This window comes from Mobula birostris, chromosome 19, assembly GCF_030028105.1.
Source record: "Mobula birostris isolate sMobBir1 chromosome 19, sMobBir1.hap1, whole genome shotgun sequence".
NCBI classification, from domain to species: Eukaryota; Metazoa; Chordata; class Chondrichthyes; order Myliobatiformes; family Myliobatidae; genus Mobula; species Mobula birostris.
The window spans coordinates 21,761,819-21,780,410 of NC_092388.1; the positions used below are offsets into that span (position 1 = coordinate 21,761,819).

Consider the following 18,592-nt stretch of genomic DNA (forward strand, 5'->3'; position numbering starts at 1 on the left):
GCAATACAAATGTAGGAAAACAAGCATTACTGAAAAATTATAAACCGAACAAAGCCATATCCTTACAGGATCTGTTGGTGCAGCCTGATGACTGACAGGCAGAAAAAATGCAATCACATATTTTTAAAATAAAAATAAAAATGGCAGAAAGATAGTCTCCCAGGAGACTGAATTAATTTTGTGTTGAAGTGCCATTAGGTAAAAAATAAAGTGAATGGCGTACATACTAATATTTTTAAGCTTGAAAATGCAAAGTAATTTTAATCAAATTTACTTATTATTTTTCATCATCAGTCCTTCTAGGGAAAAGATTGGAATGCACACCCTTAATGATAAATTGCTTTCAGGACTGACAGATAACTATATCATTAGGTCTATGCTATGTCTTAAAATACTATAAAGAAAAAATATTGCCAGTGCAACTTCATTGCTTTAAAATGGATCATACTAAAATCCTTGAAAGGTACATAGTCAAATTTAACTTGTTATCAGAGAAATTTATGAGGCGAATTTGGGAGGAAAACTGCTCAGCATGGATTCAAGAAAAGATAGGTATCTTGATTAGACCAGATTTTCGTCATTGGAAAGATTTTAAGTTGACATAACTGTGATTTTAAATAAAAGGAAATAAAAGAAAGCAAATGGGGAAAAAAAGTCCTGATGAAGGGTCTCAGCCTGAAATGTCAACTGCACTCTTTTCCATACATGCTGCCTGGCATGCAAAGTTCCTCCAGCATTGTGTGTGTGTTGCTTGGATTTCCAGCATCTGCAGATTTTCTCTTGTTTTGGAAATGGAAAAAATAGCAATCCAAGCAAGTTTTCACAATGGTGGAGGTCAAGGGAAGCACAAAGCCATTTGAAACATAGGAGCAGAATGAGGGCATTCGGCCCATTGAGGCTATTCTACAATTTGAAACTGGCTGAACTTTATTCCTTCTCAATCCCATTCCCCTGCAACCTTTGATGCCCTTAGTAATCAAGAACCTATCAAACTCTGTTTTAAATATACCCAATAACTTGGATTCCACAGCATTCTGGGGCAATGATTCACTATCCTATGGCTAAAGAAGTCCCTCCTCATCTGTTCTAAAGGTAAATCCTTCTATTCTGGCTGGGCCCTCTGGTCCTAGACACTCCCACTACTGAAGACATGCTCTCCACTCTGTCTCAGCCTTTCAATATTTCAAAGGTTAAATGGAACCCGTCCCACCCATTCTCCTGAACTACAGTAGGTACAGGCACTGAGCCACTAAACGCTCCTTGTAGGTTAACCCTTTCATCCCTAGGATCATTGTTGTAAATATCCTTTGGACCCTTTCCAACGCCAGCAAATCCTTTCCTACATATGGGGTCCAAAACTGCTCGCAATACTCCAAATGCAGTCTGACCAATGCCTCATAAAGCCTCAGTATGGCATCCTTGCTTTTATATTCTAATCCTCTTAAAATGAAGGCTAACTTTATATTTTCCTTCCTTACTACTGATTCAACATGCAAATTAACCTTTAGAGAATCCTGCACTAGGACTCCCAAATCCCTGTGCACTCCAATTTCTGAATTTGCTCTCCAGTTAGAAAATAGTCTATGTCTTTACTCCTACAAAAGTGCAGTACCATACACTTCCTGACACTGTATTCCACCTGCCACTTCTTTGCCCATTCTCCTAATCTGCAGTCTCCCTCCTTCCTCAACACTGCCTGCCCTCCCCATCTATCTTTGTATCATTCACAAACTTGGCCACAAAGCCAGTAATTCCATCATCCCGATCATTAACATACAACGGGAAAAGAAGCAGTCCCACCACTAATCCTTGTGGAACTTTCAAGCAATCAGAAAAGTCCTACTTTAGTCCCACTCTTTGCCTCCTGCCAATCAGCCAACTTCTGTCCATTCTTCATGTAATAGGTGCAGCCTTATGTGCAGCACCTTGTCAAAGGCCTTCTGAAAATGCAAGTAAACAATATCCACTGACTCCTTTGTCTATCCTGCCTGTTATTTCCTCAAAGAATTCCAACAACTTTGTTAAGCAAGATTCTCCCTCAAGGAAACCATGCTGACTTTGGCTATTTTATCACGTGCCCCGAAGTAACCCAAAACTTCATCCTTACTAATGGACTCTAACAACTTGCTATCTATTGAAATCAGGCTAACTGGCCTGTAAGTTCCTGCCTTCTGCCTTCCTCCCTTCGTGAAGAGTGGAATGACATTTGCGATTTTCCAGTCCCCTAGAACCATTCCAGAATCTAGTAATTTTTGGAACATGATTATAAATGCCTCCACAATCTCTTTGGCTACCTCTTTCAGAACCATGAGATGGAGCCCATTGGTCCAGGTGACCCATCTACCTTGACTTGCCTATCTTCAGATCTCTCAGCTTTCCAAGCACCTTCTCCTTCATAATGACAGCTACATTCATTCCTGCCTCCTTAAAGGTTCAGGTGTTCAAATTTCTGCCATGTTGCTAGTATCTTCTACAGTGAAGACTGATGCAAAATCCATATTCATTTCATCCGCCATTTCTTTGTTCCCCATTATTACTGCTCCATTGTCATTTTCCAATGGTCCAATGTCCACTCTTGCTTCTCTTTTACATTTTATTTATCCAGAAAATCCTTTGGTAACCTCTTTTATAGTATTGGATAGCTCACTTTCCTATTTCATCTCTTCCCTCCTTACAGCTTTTTTAGTTGTCTTCTGTTGGTTTTTTAAAGCTTCCCAATTCTCTACCTTCCTACTTTTTTTGTTCCATTAAATGCCCTCTCATAGCACTAGGCATGCTGTAACATTTCCATTTACATTAGTGAGCTGGACAGATTGAAATTAACATGGATTCATAAATCAATTTCGTAGATTTTAGGTGTGTATAAATTAAAAGGCATTTTCTTCTCTCAGATGAATTCATACACACCTGAAAATCACATCTGTTCACAGTTAGTCATATACCACTATACATATCAAAAACTGTGCCAGTACATGAACATAAAGGGTGAAGAAACAATTTTCTTCATGTATAACAACACTTAGGGGAAATCTGTCAGAACCTTTTCCTTGGAATGGCTAATGTCACAGATTCCACTGGGAGAAGAAATTATTGCGGCCTGAGCAGAACAGACAGGAGCTGCAATAATACTCATGCTTGATGGAGTTGACAGGCACGTGACAGAGTACAAGTTACATAGAGTATAGTTTAAAGGAAAAAAAAGTGAGGGAATAGAACTGATGAATGCTCGAAGAACCTGTGAAGACACTTTTGAGAACATATATGCTTCCTCCTACATCTTAAGAAAATGAAAATTCAATTTATCTTCCTACTACTGATAAAAGCAATATTACAGAAATATTAGTATTTGACAATACGCAAGCTTAAGATTATTGACAACAGTGATAGCTTAGAAACACCCGGAAAATCTTAAAATTTATATTTCCATGTTTGAGTGAATTTTAAATCAGAATAGAGATACAAACCTGCACAAATGCCACTGTAACCACAATCAGAATAGCCTAACAGAGAGAAAGAGAGAAAAAGAAAAATGTTATTAATCCAACATTATAATCATTTTTTTCGGAAACAGATTGAATATTGATCACTTAATGCAAAATTAAAATATTGTAAAATACTTTCATGATTGTTTAACTATCAAAAAATTTATTTTACATATAATAATTGCATAAGTAAATTAAAAGATTAAGATTGTCCTGAACAAGGCAATGTCACATCAGCAAGACTAAAATTAGGCTTTATATCATCAACAGTTAACATTGAAATGCTTGGTGACCGCTAAAAGAATGATAAAATTACTATGTTAACTATGGGGAAAATTACCATCCTGTTAAAAGAACAATAAGTCTGGTGCATTCGTTCTATCAAATGCAGAAGTCCTAGATTCACTTGCAGAACAGACCAGAACGCCGAATCTGCCAGTTCAGTCTGCTTCTGCATTAAACGAAGTGAAATAGCTAAGACAACCTTGCTTATATTCACAAATTAAACTACCTAGAACTGTGTAATATTAGATCTAATGTAGGTCCAGAGATTCATTTGATTAAAGACTAGGTTAAAGAGAGTGTATTCCCTGTTCCAAATAATTATTTTAATACAACACTTCCAATTCTTTGTATTGTTTTTAATAGTTTAACTTATTTTAAAACTTTATTTTAAATCACTTGCTTCAATTCTCCTGCTCAAGGATAACGGGGATAGGCAAGTGAATGATGGCTCAGCTTATGATGCCCATATCCCTTCTATGAATATTTAAAAATTGTGATAAATATTAAATGTCTCCTAAAATCCTGCACTGCTCTATATTGCCAGATTCTCAAATTCATTAGGTCAATAAGATTGGCCCTCCAGATAAATACAGGTGCAGGAGAGACACGGATAATACAGAAGCTTGGACTCATGAAATACACTTTGTACATATGAGCCAGCAAGTTCAGGAAAAGACAAGATGGAAGTTAACAATCTCCATAATCATGAGACCATAAGACACAGGAGCAGAAATAGGCCATTCAGCCCATCAAGTCTGCTCCACCATTCCATCATGGATGATCCCAGATCCCATTCAACCCCATACACCTGCCTTCTCGCCATATCTTTTGATGCCCTGACTGATCAGAAAATTATCAATTTCCCCTTAAATATACCCACAGACTTGGCCTCCACCGCAGTCTGTGGCAGAGCATTCCATAGATTATACTCAGATCATATTGCCATAATTCAATATTCATCACTTACAAATGCCAACTTAATCTCGAACCTATCTGTAAATCTAAGGGATTGCTAGATTGGCATATTAATTACACATTAAATGACCCCACATAGTAAAGGCCCACAATTACCAAGGTTGGTTTTACATACACATGTAAGTAGTTATGCTTATGTGAGAATGCTGTTCTTGGGACTACAGTTCAGCATTCAACACCATAGTTCCACCCAGGCTCAACAAGAAGCTCAGAGACCTGGGCCTTGACCATGCCTTGTGCAGCTGGATCCTGGACTTCCTGTCATATCTCCAACAGGTGGGAAGAGTGGGCTCGCTCACCTCCACCTTTCTGACTCTCAATACAGGAGCCCCTCAGGGCTGGGTACCAAGAACCCTCCTTTGCTCCCTGTATACCCATGACTGTGTTGCCACCCACAGCTCTAATCTGCTAATTAAATTTGCCGATGAAACTACATTGATTGACCTAATCTCAAACAATAACGAGGTGGCCTACAGGGAAAAAGTCATCTCTCTGACACAGTGGTGTCAAGAAAATAAACTCTCCCTCAGTGGATTTGGGGTTGAGAGGGTAAACAGTTCCTCAGCATCCACATCACCGAGGACCTCACGTGGTCTGTACACACCAGCTGTGTGGTGAAAAAGGCACAACAGTGCCTATTTCACCTCAGATGGCTGAGGAAGTTTGGTATGGGCCCCCAAATCCCAAGAGCTTTCTAAAGGGGCACAACTGAGAGCAGCCTGACTGGCTGCATCACTGCCTGATATAAGAACTGCACCTCCCTTAATCGCAGGACTCTGCAGAGAGTGGTGCGGACAGCCCAGCGCATCTGTAGTTGTGAACTTCCCATGATTCAGGGCATTTACAAAGACAGGTGTGTAAAAAGGGCCCATAGGATCACTGGGGACCCGAGTCACCCCAACCACAATTTATTCCAGCTGCTACCACTCGGGAAACAGTATTGCAGCATAAAAGCCAGGACCAACAGGCTCCAGGACAGCTTCTTCCACCAGGCCATCAGACTGATTAACTCAGGCTGATTTGAGTGTACTCTATATTACACTGACTGTTCTATTTGTTATAAATTACTATGATTGCACATTGCACATTTAGATGGAGATGTAACGTAAAGATTTTTACTCCTCATGTATGTGAAAGATATAAGAAATAAAGTCAATTCAATTACTATTCAAGCAAAGTCAACTAAATGCTCCAGTCCTGAACAAATACATTTTAAACTAATCAGTCTCATTCTGTGTTGTTTAAACATATTAAAATAGGAGCAAGGAGCAAGATATGGAGTAGTTCAAATTGCATGTTTTTACTCCTGATTTGTGTACTTGTACCTCTATCTATACATTTAAGTGTACATTCACATCTTACCACTGTAATGCTGACCGCATCATCCAGCTGGTGCATTAGAACACTGATAACAGCTGAAGCCAGAAGCAGCATAATAAGAGGATTTTTAAACTGAAAAATAATTGTAAGAAAAGTTTAACAACATATTTCTGATGGACCTCCAGTTCACAACTTTACAAGAAAGCAACAGGTGTAAAATGAGAATCTTACTAACATTCATTAATTCTCTACTATTTCAAGATGGTTGCAAGAACCGTAACTCAAGCTTTTTTGGCAAAACATCATGGGCCAGAGGGCGTGCCCTGCCCTGCACTGTACTGTTCTGTGTTGTCTGCATTATAGGTTATGAGCTTGAAATGCACAATGTATTTTTGAAACTGAAACTGATCCTGATCTCAATGTCTTCTGCGGAGGTATTATTTCAATTTCACCAAAAGCAGAATTTAACTGGGTGAGACAAACCATAGTGCATGATTCCTTAGGAAGGAAACAGAGAGCAACAATGATGTTCAGATTTATCTACCTTAAACAAACAACATGCCTTTGCATAGTGATATCAAAATAAAATAGCATGCTTTGGTAGGTAGTGTTCATCAAGAATAACTCCTCTTAATAAAAAGGGATCTACATTTCTACAGCATCTATCAGAAGGTCACAGAGTGCTCCACAGCCAAAAATATACTTCTGCTATCTAATCAGCAGCAGTCAGTCTGTGCACAGCAAACTCTTGCAAACAACATTTTGATGAACTAACTTGCTTTAGAATACTGACTGAGAGATACACACTAGCGAGGACACTGGAGAATCATATTTATTTTTCCATGTAAATAATCTATCTAATCTGATGGATAGGTTTATTTTCTCATCAGAAAACAGAAACTCTTTTGACTGTAGCTCTCACTCAAGACTGCAACGAATGAAATTATTTTTATTGCTCATGCAGTTACTACTATCTCATCTTAACAACTGAAGAATAATCTGGTCTATTCAAGCCAGAAAAGGTGTTCCACACTGCAAAGGACATACATTTGCTGGCTGATTATGGATTATGATTATGATTATGGCTGCCCTTGATGGAAAGATGTTGAAAACATTTGCATTCAACTAGTCAGAAACTCACCTTGTGAACAACATGGAATCAGGAGCAAACTCAAATACCACTTTTATAGCCTTTCAGAAGAATTGCATTACTAGTCTCTTGAAATTCCAGTATAACTTAAGAAATCAACAACTTGCCACTATCATTTTTGATGCCCATTCAAAACTACCTTGAAATTGTAAGACTTCTCTTATAGAGCTCACTTGTCCCCTTTTAGGTACCAAAATAAGTGTGTATTAAACAAACTGGATCTCTGCCATCTGAACACCACTGGGCCATTGTCATAATGCAACTAACACTGAGAAAAACATTTCTCTAACCTGAGAAATATATTTTTTCCACAGAGGCTCATCTTCATTGATTTCAAATTCATTCCATCCGTGGTATGCCCGACGACGAGAAATTTCACTATTCTTTAGGCCATTATGAAGGTCGCTCTGTGTTAAGATAAACAGGGTTTTAATAAATGCATCAAGATCACTGATAATGGCGTTATACACACTGAGGCACATGTTGCAAAATGCAACGCTGCCACCTTGACTGTAATGAATGGAAAACAATGCCATTCTGTATAAAAAAGCTGTTGATTTCACTGTGAATTTTGAAATTTCCCACAATTTATCTTCTCTTTCAAGCCCTTTTGAATTATGCCACTTACAGTGTGAAGGTTACATTCACACATCCAAAGAACTTTGAGTAAATCACAATGAAGTGCCATATTCAAGGCTGGAAATGAACCATTTAACTACAGTACTGCAGCAGTAGGCCATTCATCCTCTTGTACCAACTGTACCATTCACTTGGTCTTGTATCTCAACATCTACCAACCCATTGATCCATGTTACTTGATAGATTAATAGATTTTTTTAAAAATTTGTGCACAATTATACTTTTTTTATACTTTATTGTCGCCAAACAATTGATACTAGAACATACAATCATCACAGCGATATTTGATTCTGCGCTTCGCGCTCCCTGGAGCACAAATCGATAGTAAATATTAAAAATTTGAATTATAAATCATAAATAGAAAATAGAATAGGGAAAGTTAGGTAGTGCAAAAAAAAAAATGAGAGGCAGGTCCGGATATTTAGAGGGTACGGCCCAAATCCGGGTCAGGATCCGTTCAGCAGTCTTATCACAGTTGGAAAGAAGCTGTACCCAAATCTGACCGTACAAGTCTTCAAGCTCCTGAGCCTTCTCCCGGAGGGAAGAGGGACGAAAAGTGTGTTGGCTGGGTGGGTCGTGTCCTTGATTATCCTGGCAGCACTGCTCCAACAGCATGCGGTGTAAGGTGAGTCCAAGGACGGAAGATTGGTCTGTGTGATGTGCTGGGCAACAATTACATGCTGCAGGTTGTAATCCCTCACAGTGATAGTTCCCTCATACATTTACTGTAACAATGAAGTGAAACGGTTTTAGGGGTCACAAATATTACCTAGATGTTGTCTGATATGCCCTTGATATTAACTGGATGCTCAGCCAATGATCAGGACTTGCACGATATGCTTCAATGAAGAGAGAAGCAATCCTTGAAGAACAAATGGCATCGTGCAGAAGTTTTGTTCAACAATCATATCATGGGAAGACTGGCCTTAGAAAACCCAAGGCTCTATGACAGCATTCAGAATAGCAGATTTAGAATGGCTTAAGTTTCAAGCTCTTCATTACCTCCAAGAAAATTAAGGTGATCTTAATTGCCAGGAAGTTCATAGAGTGGTTTTCTTATTCTTCAAGATGAAAATGCTCAAAAGCATCTTCTTCCAAAAGAGTCCACTTTCATCCATGTTTAACACTAGTTTTGGAGATTATCCACCTTTCTCAATTATTCGTCTCAGCTCTTGTTAGCCAGAAGAACCTTGAGCTATCAGAGTCCTTGTGCTAACTGCTCCCCCCACAAGACAGAGATTATATAAATGCCAAATGAAACATTCAAACAGCCACGGCTAGCTTTTAGTGCACTGACACTTCCAAAAATCCATTACCCCAGTCCCACAATCATACTCTTTCAAATCTTTCTGTAACAATTTTGCATTTTTCTGGATAATAAAACACAGGAGAATATCCACTTGATTCCTATCTTACGATTCTTCTTCTATTCTCTCTATTATAATATCTTTAACACTCTGATCTGTTCTGAGAAAGATCTTGCACACGTAATAATCTAAGATGTCAACTCAGATCTGCAACATAAAGCCATCTTAAATAAGCCATTGAATAAATTCTAATGAATCTCTGTAAGCAGATGAGAATTACAACCCAATGTCAAAATGTCAGAGAAAGAAGGACTGCATGAACAGTATATTGGGTGAAGATTCCAAAATTCCTCGTTATATTAAAAAAACGGTAAAATCCAGGGAAAGTACCCAAAAGAGGTAATGGCATTATAGAAAGAATCTGTGAATGTTATATAGCGACCAGTATACAGCGGAATTCTTTCCACTCTATTTCCCCACTTCATGGTCAAACACACCTTACCTGCAAAATACTAGCAACTTCATCCACAGGTAGTTCACTTGCCCTCTTTGACGACAACACTGGAATCATTATTTCATCTTCTCTGTGGAACAATTCCTCAGATCCCGGAATCTAAAGAACCAGATATTTTTTAAAGGTTTTAAAAAATGGAAGTAATCTTTAATGTAACTTAAAAGTTTGAGTACTTTAATAATATATAGTACAGTTCATGTTTGCACAATATAGTGAAGCTTGACCATATTACACCGAGGATTAACTAATATCAGCATAGCTGCACTCTATGCATCCTGAGGCTATTTTAAAAAATTATGAAGAGTAACAATTCTGATCCCCTGTAATTTTAAAGTGTGACTACTTAACTTTAAGTTGAACAAAGTATCCACAGTACTCAGCTCAGGCTAACCAAGTTAAATTATGCAGGCTTGAATGTGTCAGGATCTAAACAGATATTCAGTGCAGGATGAAAAGGAAAAGGTCCATTGTCAGGTGAAAGAAATTCTTACATGTAAATACAGCATAGTGATCCAGGGAGTAGAGCTGCTGCTTCACAGCTCTTCTGACCTGGATTCAATCCTGACCTCTCTGCTGTCAGTGTAGTCTTTTCATTTTCTCCCAAAGAAATGCAAGTTGGGAGATTAATTAGTAACTGCAAATGGCTCCTGGTGTGTAGGTGAGTGATAGAAATCTAGGGGAGAAATTGATGGGAATGCTGAAGAAAAAGTAATTAATGCAAGATTCATATAACAGGGTGTTCAATGGTCAGCATGAACTTAGCTAAAGAACCTACCACTGTGTATAACATTCAAAACCACTTATAACCAATGGACTACCCTTTAAAATGTAATCGCTGTAATAAAGAACATAGAATAGCACAGCATGGTACTGGCTTTCCAGCCCATGATGTTGTGCCAACCTTTTAACCTACTCCAAGATCAATGTAATGCTTCCCTCCCACACAGCCCTCTATTTATCTTTCATCCAAGTGTCTATCTAAGAGTCTGTTAAATGTCCTTAAAGTATCTACCTCTACCATTACCCTGGCAGTGCATTTCACAAACCCATCACTCTGTAAAAAAAAATTCTTAACTCTGACATCCCTCATACTTTCCTCCAATCAGCATAGATTTATGCCCTCATACATATTAGCCATTTCCACCCTTGGGAAATGGTCACTAGTCATCCAATCTACCTATGCCTCTTATCCTATATACCTCTATCAAGTCACCTCTCATCTTTCTTTGCTCTGAAGTGAAAAGCCCCAGCTTGCTCAATCTATTCTCAAAGACATGCTCTCTAATCCAGGCAGCATCCTGGTAAATCTTTTCACCCTCTCTAAAGCTTCCACATCTTTCCTATACTGAGGTAACCAGAACTGAACACAATAATCCAAGTGTAGTCTAAACAGAGTTTTATAGAGTTGCAAAATTACCTCACAGCTTTTGAATTCAATCCCCCGACTAATGAAGGCCAACACATTACACGCCTTCATGTAATGTAAAAAATGCAAATGTCAATTTACACACAAGAAACTCTCACAAACTATATGATACTAATTGCCTTCTCTTGTTTAGTAATACTGAATGAGGGTTTGTTTGGGCCAGAACAATGGAGACATTTCTCCTATCTACAAAAATACCACAATGCGACATTTTATATCCATCTGTGAGAACAGATTGGGTTTGGTTGAGAATATTGGATGACACCTTCCACAGTGCAACAATAATTTTGCTCACTATGGAGATTATTGGCCTCAACAATTCTATAGCTCAGGGAGGAACATCCAACAGTCCAGAACACAGTGGCATAGTGGTCAAATGTTAAAGCAAGTCTACTTGATTGTTCAGGTGGCTACAAAAAGGACTCAAAACATTTTATGAAAAGGAGGGGGGTGTGTCCAGGCCAGTTCTTTAACATGACTTCACTGTGGAAGCAGTTTGATGAAGATGTTAACCAGATTCTGGAGGCAACGGTGAAGGGAGGGGTTGATAGGAAGCTGCAAGCCATGCCAACAATTATTGTTAGTATCGTCCAGTGGAGATTGGTTGTAGGGGATTTGTAGCCCGTTCTTTAGTTACAGCCCTCAGCATTTTGGGCGTCGAGGGAGAGAGGAAGAGGAGAGCCATCCGCAGTACCACCGATGCAGCAGAGAGGGCCTCAAGATGGTTGTGGCTCAAAAGAGGGCAGCCATGGAGTCATAAGTAGCTAGCCATCTGGACACAAGCTGGGGTCTGATCAGCCCCGGCTGGGTCACCTGGAGGAGGTTGTATGATGTTGAAAGACCCGAAACACCCGATGATTCCAGAAACATCACTGAAGATGTGTCCAGAAGCATCAATAGATGTATGCATACAGTAACCTTCCTATGGTACCAGCAGAAACATCATACAACTGGAAGAAAATTATTAACCTCCAACAAGAGAATATGTCTTCAGTCAATTTGATGCTTGAGCCAAATTAACCTGACATCCTAAAAATAAGCAAATAAAATGTGACTAGGAGCATTCAAAAATCAACTAAAGAGCAACTGGATATATATTTTATTAAAAACATTCATAGTATGTAGATATTGGCAAGGCTAGCCTTTAATTTCAGAAGGTGGTGGTTAAAAAAACTGAGATACTGTGGTGAAGGCACTCCATAACATGTTGGGTGGGGTGGTTTAGGATTATGATTCTGCAGTGATGAAACAATGTTAATAATATTGCCAAGTTGGGATGTTGTGTGCATCTTGGTGGAAAAACACTGTAGCTTCAGTAAATAATTAGGACGATAAATAGAATGTTGACTTTGACAGTGGGAGTATATATTAAAAAAGTAACCTTATTACAACTATACAAAAGTACTCCAAAATGTATCATCCCATATTTAAGCCTTCAGTCATATATAAAAAAAACACCCATCAGCCATCGTTCATTACTTTCTGCCACACGTGTTTTTCAGATCCAAACTGCAACTCCTAATTTGGATCCTACTTTTCCAACTGGTCTGTCAAAAGCCTTGATAAAATCCATGCAGGTGATATGAAATCCATTTACATTTGACTGTCCTTAATAACCTGTGCCATTTTAAAAACACTTAAACTGCTCCTCATAAATGATTGATTCTAATAATTTGCTAAAGTTAAATCAAGTGTCTTATAATTGTGGAGTTATCACTTCCACCCTTTTTAAACAGTACAATATTAAAAATTCCTCAATCCACCAACATTCTTATGGCAAGGAAGAAAAGAAATTAATAGCCAAATCATGGCTCCCTACTGCTTACTCCCTTGCTTCTTTTAACTATGTGGAATATATTTTGTCTGGGCAGAATCAAGTTTATTATCACTTATATCTGACATGAAATTTGTTTTGTTGAGCAAACAGTGCAAAAACAAAGTTACTATAAATTATAAATATTTAGTGCAGAATATAAAGGAATTATGAGGTAGCATTCATGGACCGTTCAGAAATGTAATAGCAGATGGCAGAAAGCTATTGCTGAATCGTTCGGTGTGGGTCCAGGTTTTGTTCCTCCTCCCTGATAGTAGTAACAAGAAGAGGACGAATCTCGAAAGGCAACTGTCCTCAGTGACAGATGCAACCTTCTTCAGACACCTTCTTCTAAAGATGTTGTCAATGGATGCAAAGGTTATGCCCATGATGGAGTCTAAAACTCCCTGCAGCATCTTGTGATCCTATACATTGGAACCTCCCTACCAGGCAGTAATGCAAGCCATCAGAATGCCTTCCATCCTACATCTTCGCTGTCTTCACTGACATACCAAAGCCGAAACACAGATTCTGCAGACGTTGTAAATCTTGAGCAATACGTTCAAGATGCTGGAAGAGCTCAGCAGGTCAGTCAGCTTCTTTGGAGCAAATCTCCTCAAACTCCTAACGAAGTACAGCCTTCTTCTTACTGCTACAATGTGTGGCTCCAGGACTGATCTGCCAACTGATCTATCCACTTTCAAATAAAATGCTAAACCCCAAAAGTTATTCTTCTCTTATGTTTACCCCTTGCAATACTTCCATGGGGAGAATAAACTTAGATTAGTATGAAATGCGTGCTTGAGAGCTAGCATGGATTTGATGGAGCAAAGGGCCTGTTTCCAGGCTCTATGATGCATCCTTCTCAATCTGCTTTCCGTTTGATAATCAAGAGATTGAAAACTTGATTGCTAATAGTCTTTTTCACCAAGAGGCCAATACATTCAACATAGCTACAGAGTAGTAAGATTAGAAATAGACTAGAAAACCCTCAAGTAAGATTGATTTTGAAAGAATAAAGGGGTTGATTTGTAGTTATCCTATTACCTAGAATCTTAATGCAGCTACACTAAAAATCTGAGGCCTTAAAATATTCTCAAACACAGCTGAACCTGGATTTACAGGTCCTCCCCAACTTATGACAGAGTTCCATTCCTGTGAAGTGTTTGCAACCTAAACAGTTCACAAGTCAGAAATGCGGCCACAAACCGAATACTACAGCACACAGTCAAAGACCCAGCCTGCCAGTCTCACTCTTGCTCTATATACAGTCTCCCTAATGCTCTATATACAGGCTGTGCATAAGTTGGGCATTCATAGGATGGGAATAGCTAACTTTAAACAGTGCTATAAATAACAAGTAGGCCACAAAAGTGGAAGACAATCACTCCACAACTTTAACAATTCTGAAGGATATTTATGTTGCTCAGGTTTCGTTCATTGGTATAACTAATTAATCTTGAGTATTACTAACAGAATAAAGTAAAATGTTTAATACAGACTGGTTTTGAAATTTGTAGAACTCAGACGACTACTATACTGTAGCTACCAAGCAGATTCCAATCAGATTCTATAAAATACCAAAGTTAAAAATACACTTACAAGGAAAAATACAGCATGGTCAGATTTGCATTGACTTGTCATCACTACAAAGTGGACCCAGGTCAACATAAATTGAATGCTATTATCCAACTGCAATCAACAGTCACAATTTTTTGGCCACTACAATACAGGCAAGATGGTAAAGCCATTACTAGTTTATAAAACTATGGGACATGGTACTAACATTATGAGATACTGTCCTTTCTTTGCATCATTGTGTCAATTATTTCATAAACTCAAATATTTTAAATAGTTTCGTTATTTGGTTTAAAATTTGTGAATTGACACTTGAATCAACATTGCAAAAAGTAAAACAAAAATGTACAAGAATTTGCTGAAGTCTACAAGGCTTAAATCATAGATATATGCACTCAGGTATGTAACATTTGCACAAATAAAATTACAGGTAAAAAATGCTTACCAACAAAATTTTCTCAGCAAAACTTAACGCATGCTCAACATTTTACAGACAATGCAGTGATGCTTACTTTTTAAATCAGAGTAAAATAATAAACAACTGACAGTGTTGAAGCAGTCAACGTTGAGATTGTTCTGTATTGAAAGCCATGTAAAATTATGGGCATCTATTTATCAACTTGAATACATCCTACTAATAAAACTACAACTGATGTTAGGGAAATGATTTTCTCTACTTTTGCCAAATTAACACAGCAGATCTTCTTCCAATATTTTGTATTCTCTTATGACATAGGAGGTGACACAGCCAATCGCCCAGTGTTGATTCCCAGAGCAATCCTATTTTTCCATTTATTTCCCAGTAACCTATATTCTCTCACTGGTCCACTACTCCATCCCAATGCCCACCCACCTACATCAAAGATGGTTTATAGCAGTTAATTTACCAAACAGCAAACATTCTGGATGTTGGAAGAAACCAGACTACCACCCAAAGAAAACCCATGCCATCACATACAGTATGTACGAACTCTGCACCAATCTGGATCAAACCTGACACTATGAGGCAACAGCAGCAGCATCATCATTTGTGCCAATTTTCCACCTTTTGTAGAATAAAACATTCTTGAACAGATTAAGCATGGATTCCCAAATCTCTGATGCAATACAATTTGAAACCAGCCGCAGCAGAAGTACAAGCTTCAGTTTTAAATAGGCATACAGAGTGGCTACAAAGGTTCAACAGATTGGCTCCTGCAGATGTTGAGTGGAGAACCTTAGAAAATTGAAGGGAACTTATTGAAATAAACAAAATTCTTACAGAGCTGATAGATTCTTTCTGTGAGTATATTCAAAACAGAATGGATAGGTTTTGGACATCAAGGGAAATAGGGAGAATGGGGTTAGTGAAGGAAAGTGACAGCAATATAAGAGATCAGCCACAAACTTACTGAATAATAGCACAGGCAGGAGGGTCCAAATGATATAAATCTACTTCCATATTGCATGCTTATTCACAAATGCTTAGAAAATAAAAACTGTCCATCCTACACATAGCATTACCTAAATAACATGCAGCTTAATCATCTATATTTAAATTCAATGCCATTACTATTGTTGAGTTCTTAAGAAGGATCTCATGGTAACTGAAACTTGATTCCAATCAGCTACAGAAATATAGTGGCTACAAGGGCATATCTGACCAAGGAATATCCATTTAAGACTACATAAGAGAATAATAAACAAATTGTCGATGATACTAAATGATGAAAGAGCAACAAAATTACAAGGTTCTACAAAGATGGTGCAAACAGTCAGAGACAACCATTTTATGTAGCAAGTTGGATACACCTTGTAACTACCTTGGATTCAATACCCTAACTTTGGAGACATAAATAATGTTGGGATGTTGGGAAATATTCAATTACATAAAGCATTAAGAACTAATTTGCAAATTGAATGATATGGCCAGAAAGACTACAAGGATATGCAGGTAACACAACCCAGGACAAAACCTTCTTGATTGGCAACCCATCAACCTCACTAACCATTAATTTCCTCCACCATCAGTGCTCAGTAACGGCTCACACACCATCTACAAAGAGCATTGTAATTACTTGTTCAAGCGACTCCAACAGGACTGCAACCATAAAGAACAAAGGCAGCAGGTGCATGGCAATAGCATGACCTACAAACTCTGCTCCAATCTTAGACCAATTCAATTTGGAAATAGATCATTAGCCCTTCATCATTACTAGGCCCAAATCCAGGAACTACCCAACACCAGTTCGGGAGTATCTTCAATTTACAGACAACCACCACATTATGGCAGTTCATTTAACAGAAATTCACCCCCATTTAATTCACAACTCAATACAAAAGATCTGGAATACAAAATAAAAATACATTGCTACAAGATTTATGTGAAAAAAATAAATAAACTTCACATTTTGTCAATTCTGGTTTCTTGACCTATTTGCAGATGACAATTTTCTTGGAATGCAAAACAATACCCCACTATCCCGTACCTGCGTAACAAGGAATTCTGTATTCTGCAGATGTACCATGGAGAGCATTCTAACTGGTTCATTGCCATCTGGTATGGAGGGGCCACCACCCAGGATTGGAAAAAACTGCAGAGGGTTGCAAATTCAGCTAGCTCTATCATGGGCATTAGCCTCCCCACGATCAAGGACACCGTCAAAAGACGATGCCTAAAAAAGGTGGCCACTCAGTACACGTCCTCTTCTCATTGCTACCATCAGAGGAGGTACAGAAGTGTGAAGATGTGCGCGCGTGCGCGCACACACACACACACACACCACCCACCAATTTTAGGAACAGCTTCTTCCCCTCTGCCATCAGATTTCCTCACAGACAATGAACCCATAAACAGTATTTTTTTGCTCTTGTACTACTTATTAAAATTTGTAATATATATATATATATATATATATATCATAATTTATAGTATACTTTATATATTGCATTGTATTACTGCCACAAAACAACAGATTTCACAACATATATCAGTGGTAATAAACCTGATTCTGATTCTAGGGTCTTCTCCACTTGTTTTGCTCTAACCCCCTTAATAATCTCTCCTGCCCTTGTCCCTATGGGAACCAGATACTGTTAACATTCTTCTTGACAATATCATAAACTTTACAATCTATTACTAATCTTATTGATTCACAGATGGATCAATTTTCTTGAGCTTGATTTTATGTACACTTCCTGAGAATTTTATTTATTTAATGCGTGTCATTATTTACACCAAACATTTTAATCTAGATCTACTCATCTACCTTGTAACCAGTCTCTGACATTAGATTAGATTAGATTCAACTTTATTGTTATTGTGCCAAGTACAGATACAAAGCCGATGAAATGCAGTTAGCATCTGACCAGAAATGCAAAGAATAGTGTTATTTTCAAAATAACTGCGAATAAAAAGTAAGTGCTACAGCACACAAATATAAAAGTACTGAGACAGTACAATATGGGTGTAATACTGCTTAGCGCTGTGATTTGAGGTTCAGCAGGGTCACAGCCTCAGGGAAGCTCTTCCTGTGCCTGCTGGTGTGGGAGCGGAGGCTCCTGTAGCGCCTACCGGATGGGAGGAGAGTAAAAAATCCATGGTTAGGATGAGATGCATCCCTGATAATGCTTTTCGCCCTGCCCAGGCAGCATTTATGGTAGATGTTCTCAATAGTGGGCAATTGGGTGCTGATAATCCGCTAGGCAGTTTTCACCACATGCTGGAGTGCTTTGCGGTCCATTATGGGACAATTGTCATTCCACACTGAGACGCAGTTGGTGAGTATGCTCTCAATGGTACAGTGATAAAAGTCCGTCAGTATCCTGGGACAGAGGTGAGCTTTCCTGATGCTCTGCAGGAAATAAAGGCGCTGTTGTGCCTTTTTGACCAGGATGGAGGAGTTCAGGGACCAGGTAAGATCCTCGGAAATATGGACACCAAGGAATTTGAAGCTTGATACACGGTCCGCTACAGCTCCGTTGATGGCGATGGGGACATGAATGTGGGTCCTAGCATGCCTGAAGTCCACAATGATCTCCTTGGTCTTCTGGGTGTTAAGGGCCAGGTTGTTGTCGGCACACCATGCAGCCAGGTGCTGGACCTCGTCCCTGTAGGCCGTCTC

General features: G+C 38.6%; 1 protein-coding gene across 1 annotated transcript in view; it reads right to left on the reverse strand.

The window, feature by feature from the left end:
• atp2c1 (ATPase secretory pathway Ca2+ transporting 1) overlaps positions 1 to 18,592 on the reverse strand; it is a 96,574-nt gene that overhangs the window by 55,455 nt on the left and 22,527 nt on the right. The window contains exons 2-5 of the mRNA XM_072283325.1: positions 9,661 to 9,771; positions 7,503 to 7,619; positions 6,105 to 6,194; positions 3,465 to 3,500 (exon numbers count right to left, since the gene is read on the reverse strand). Of these exons, the coding sequence (XP_072139426.1) occupies positions 3,465 to 3,500; positions 6,105 to 6,194; positions 7,503 to 7,619; positions 9,661 to 9,771 (354 nt within the window). The remainder of the gene's footprint in view (positions 1 to 3,464; positions 3,501 to 6,104; positions 6,195 to 7,502; positions 7,620 to 9,660; positions 9,772 to 18,592) is intronic.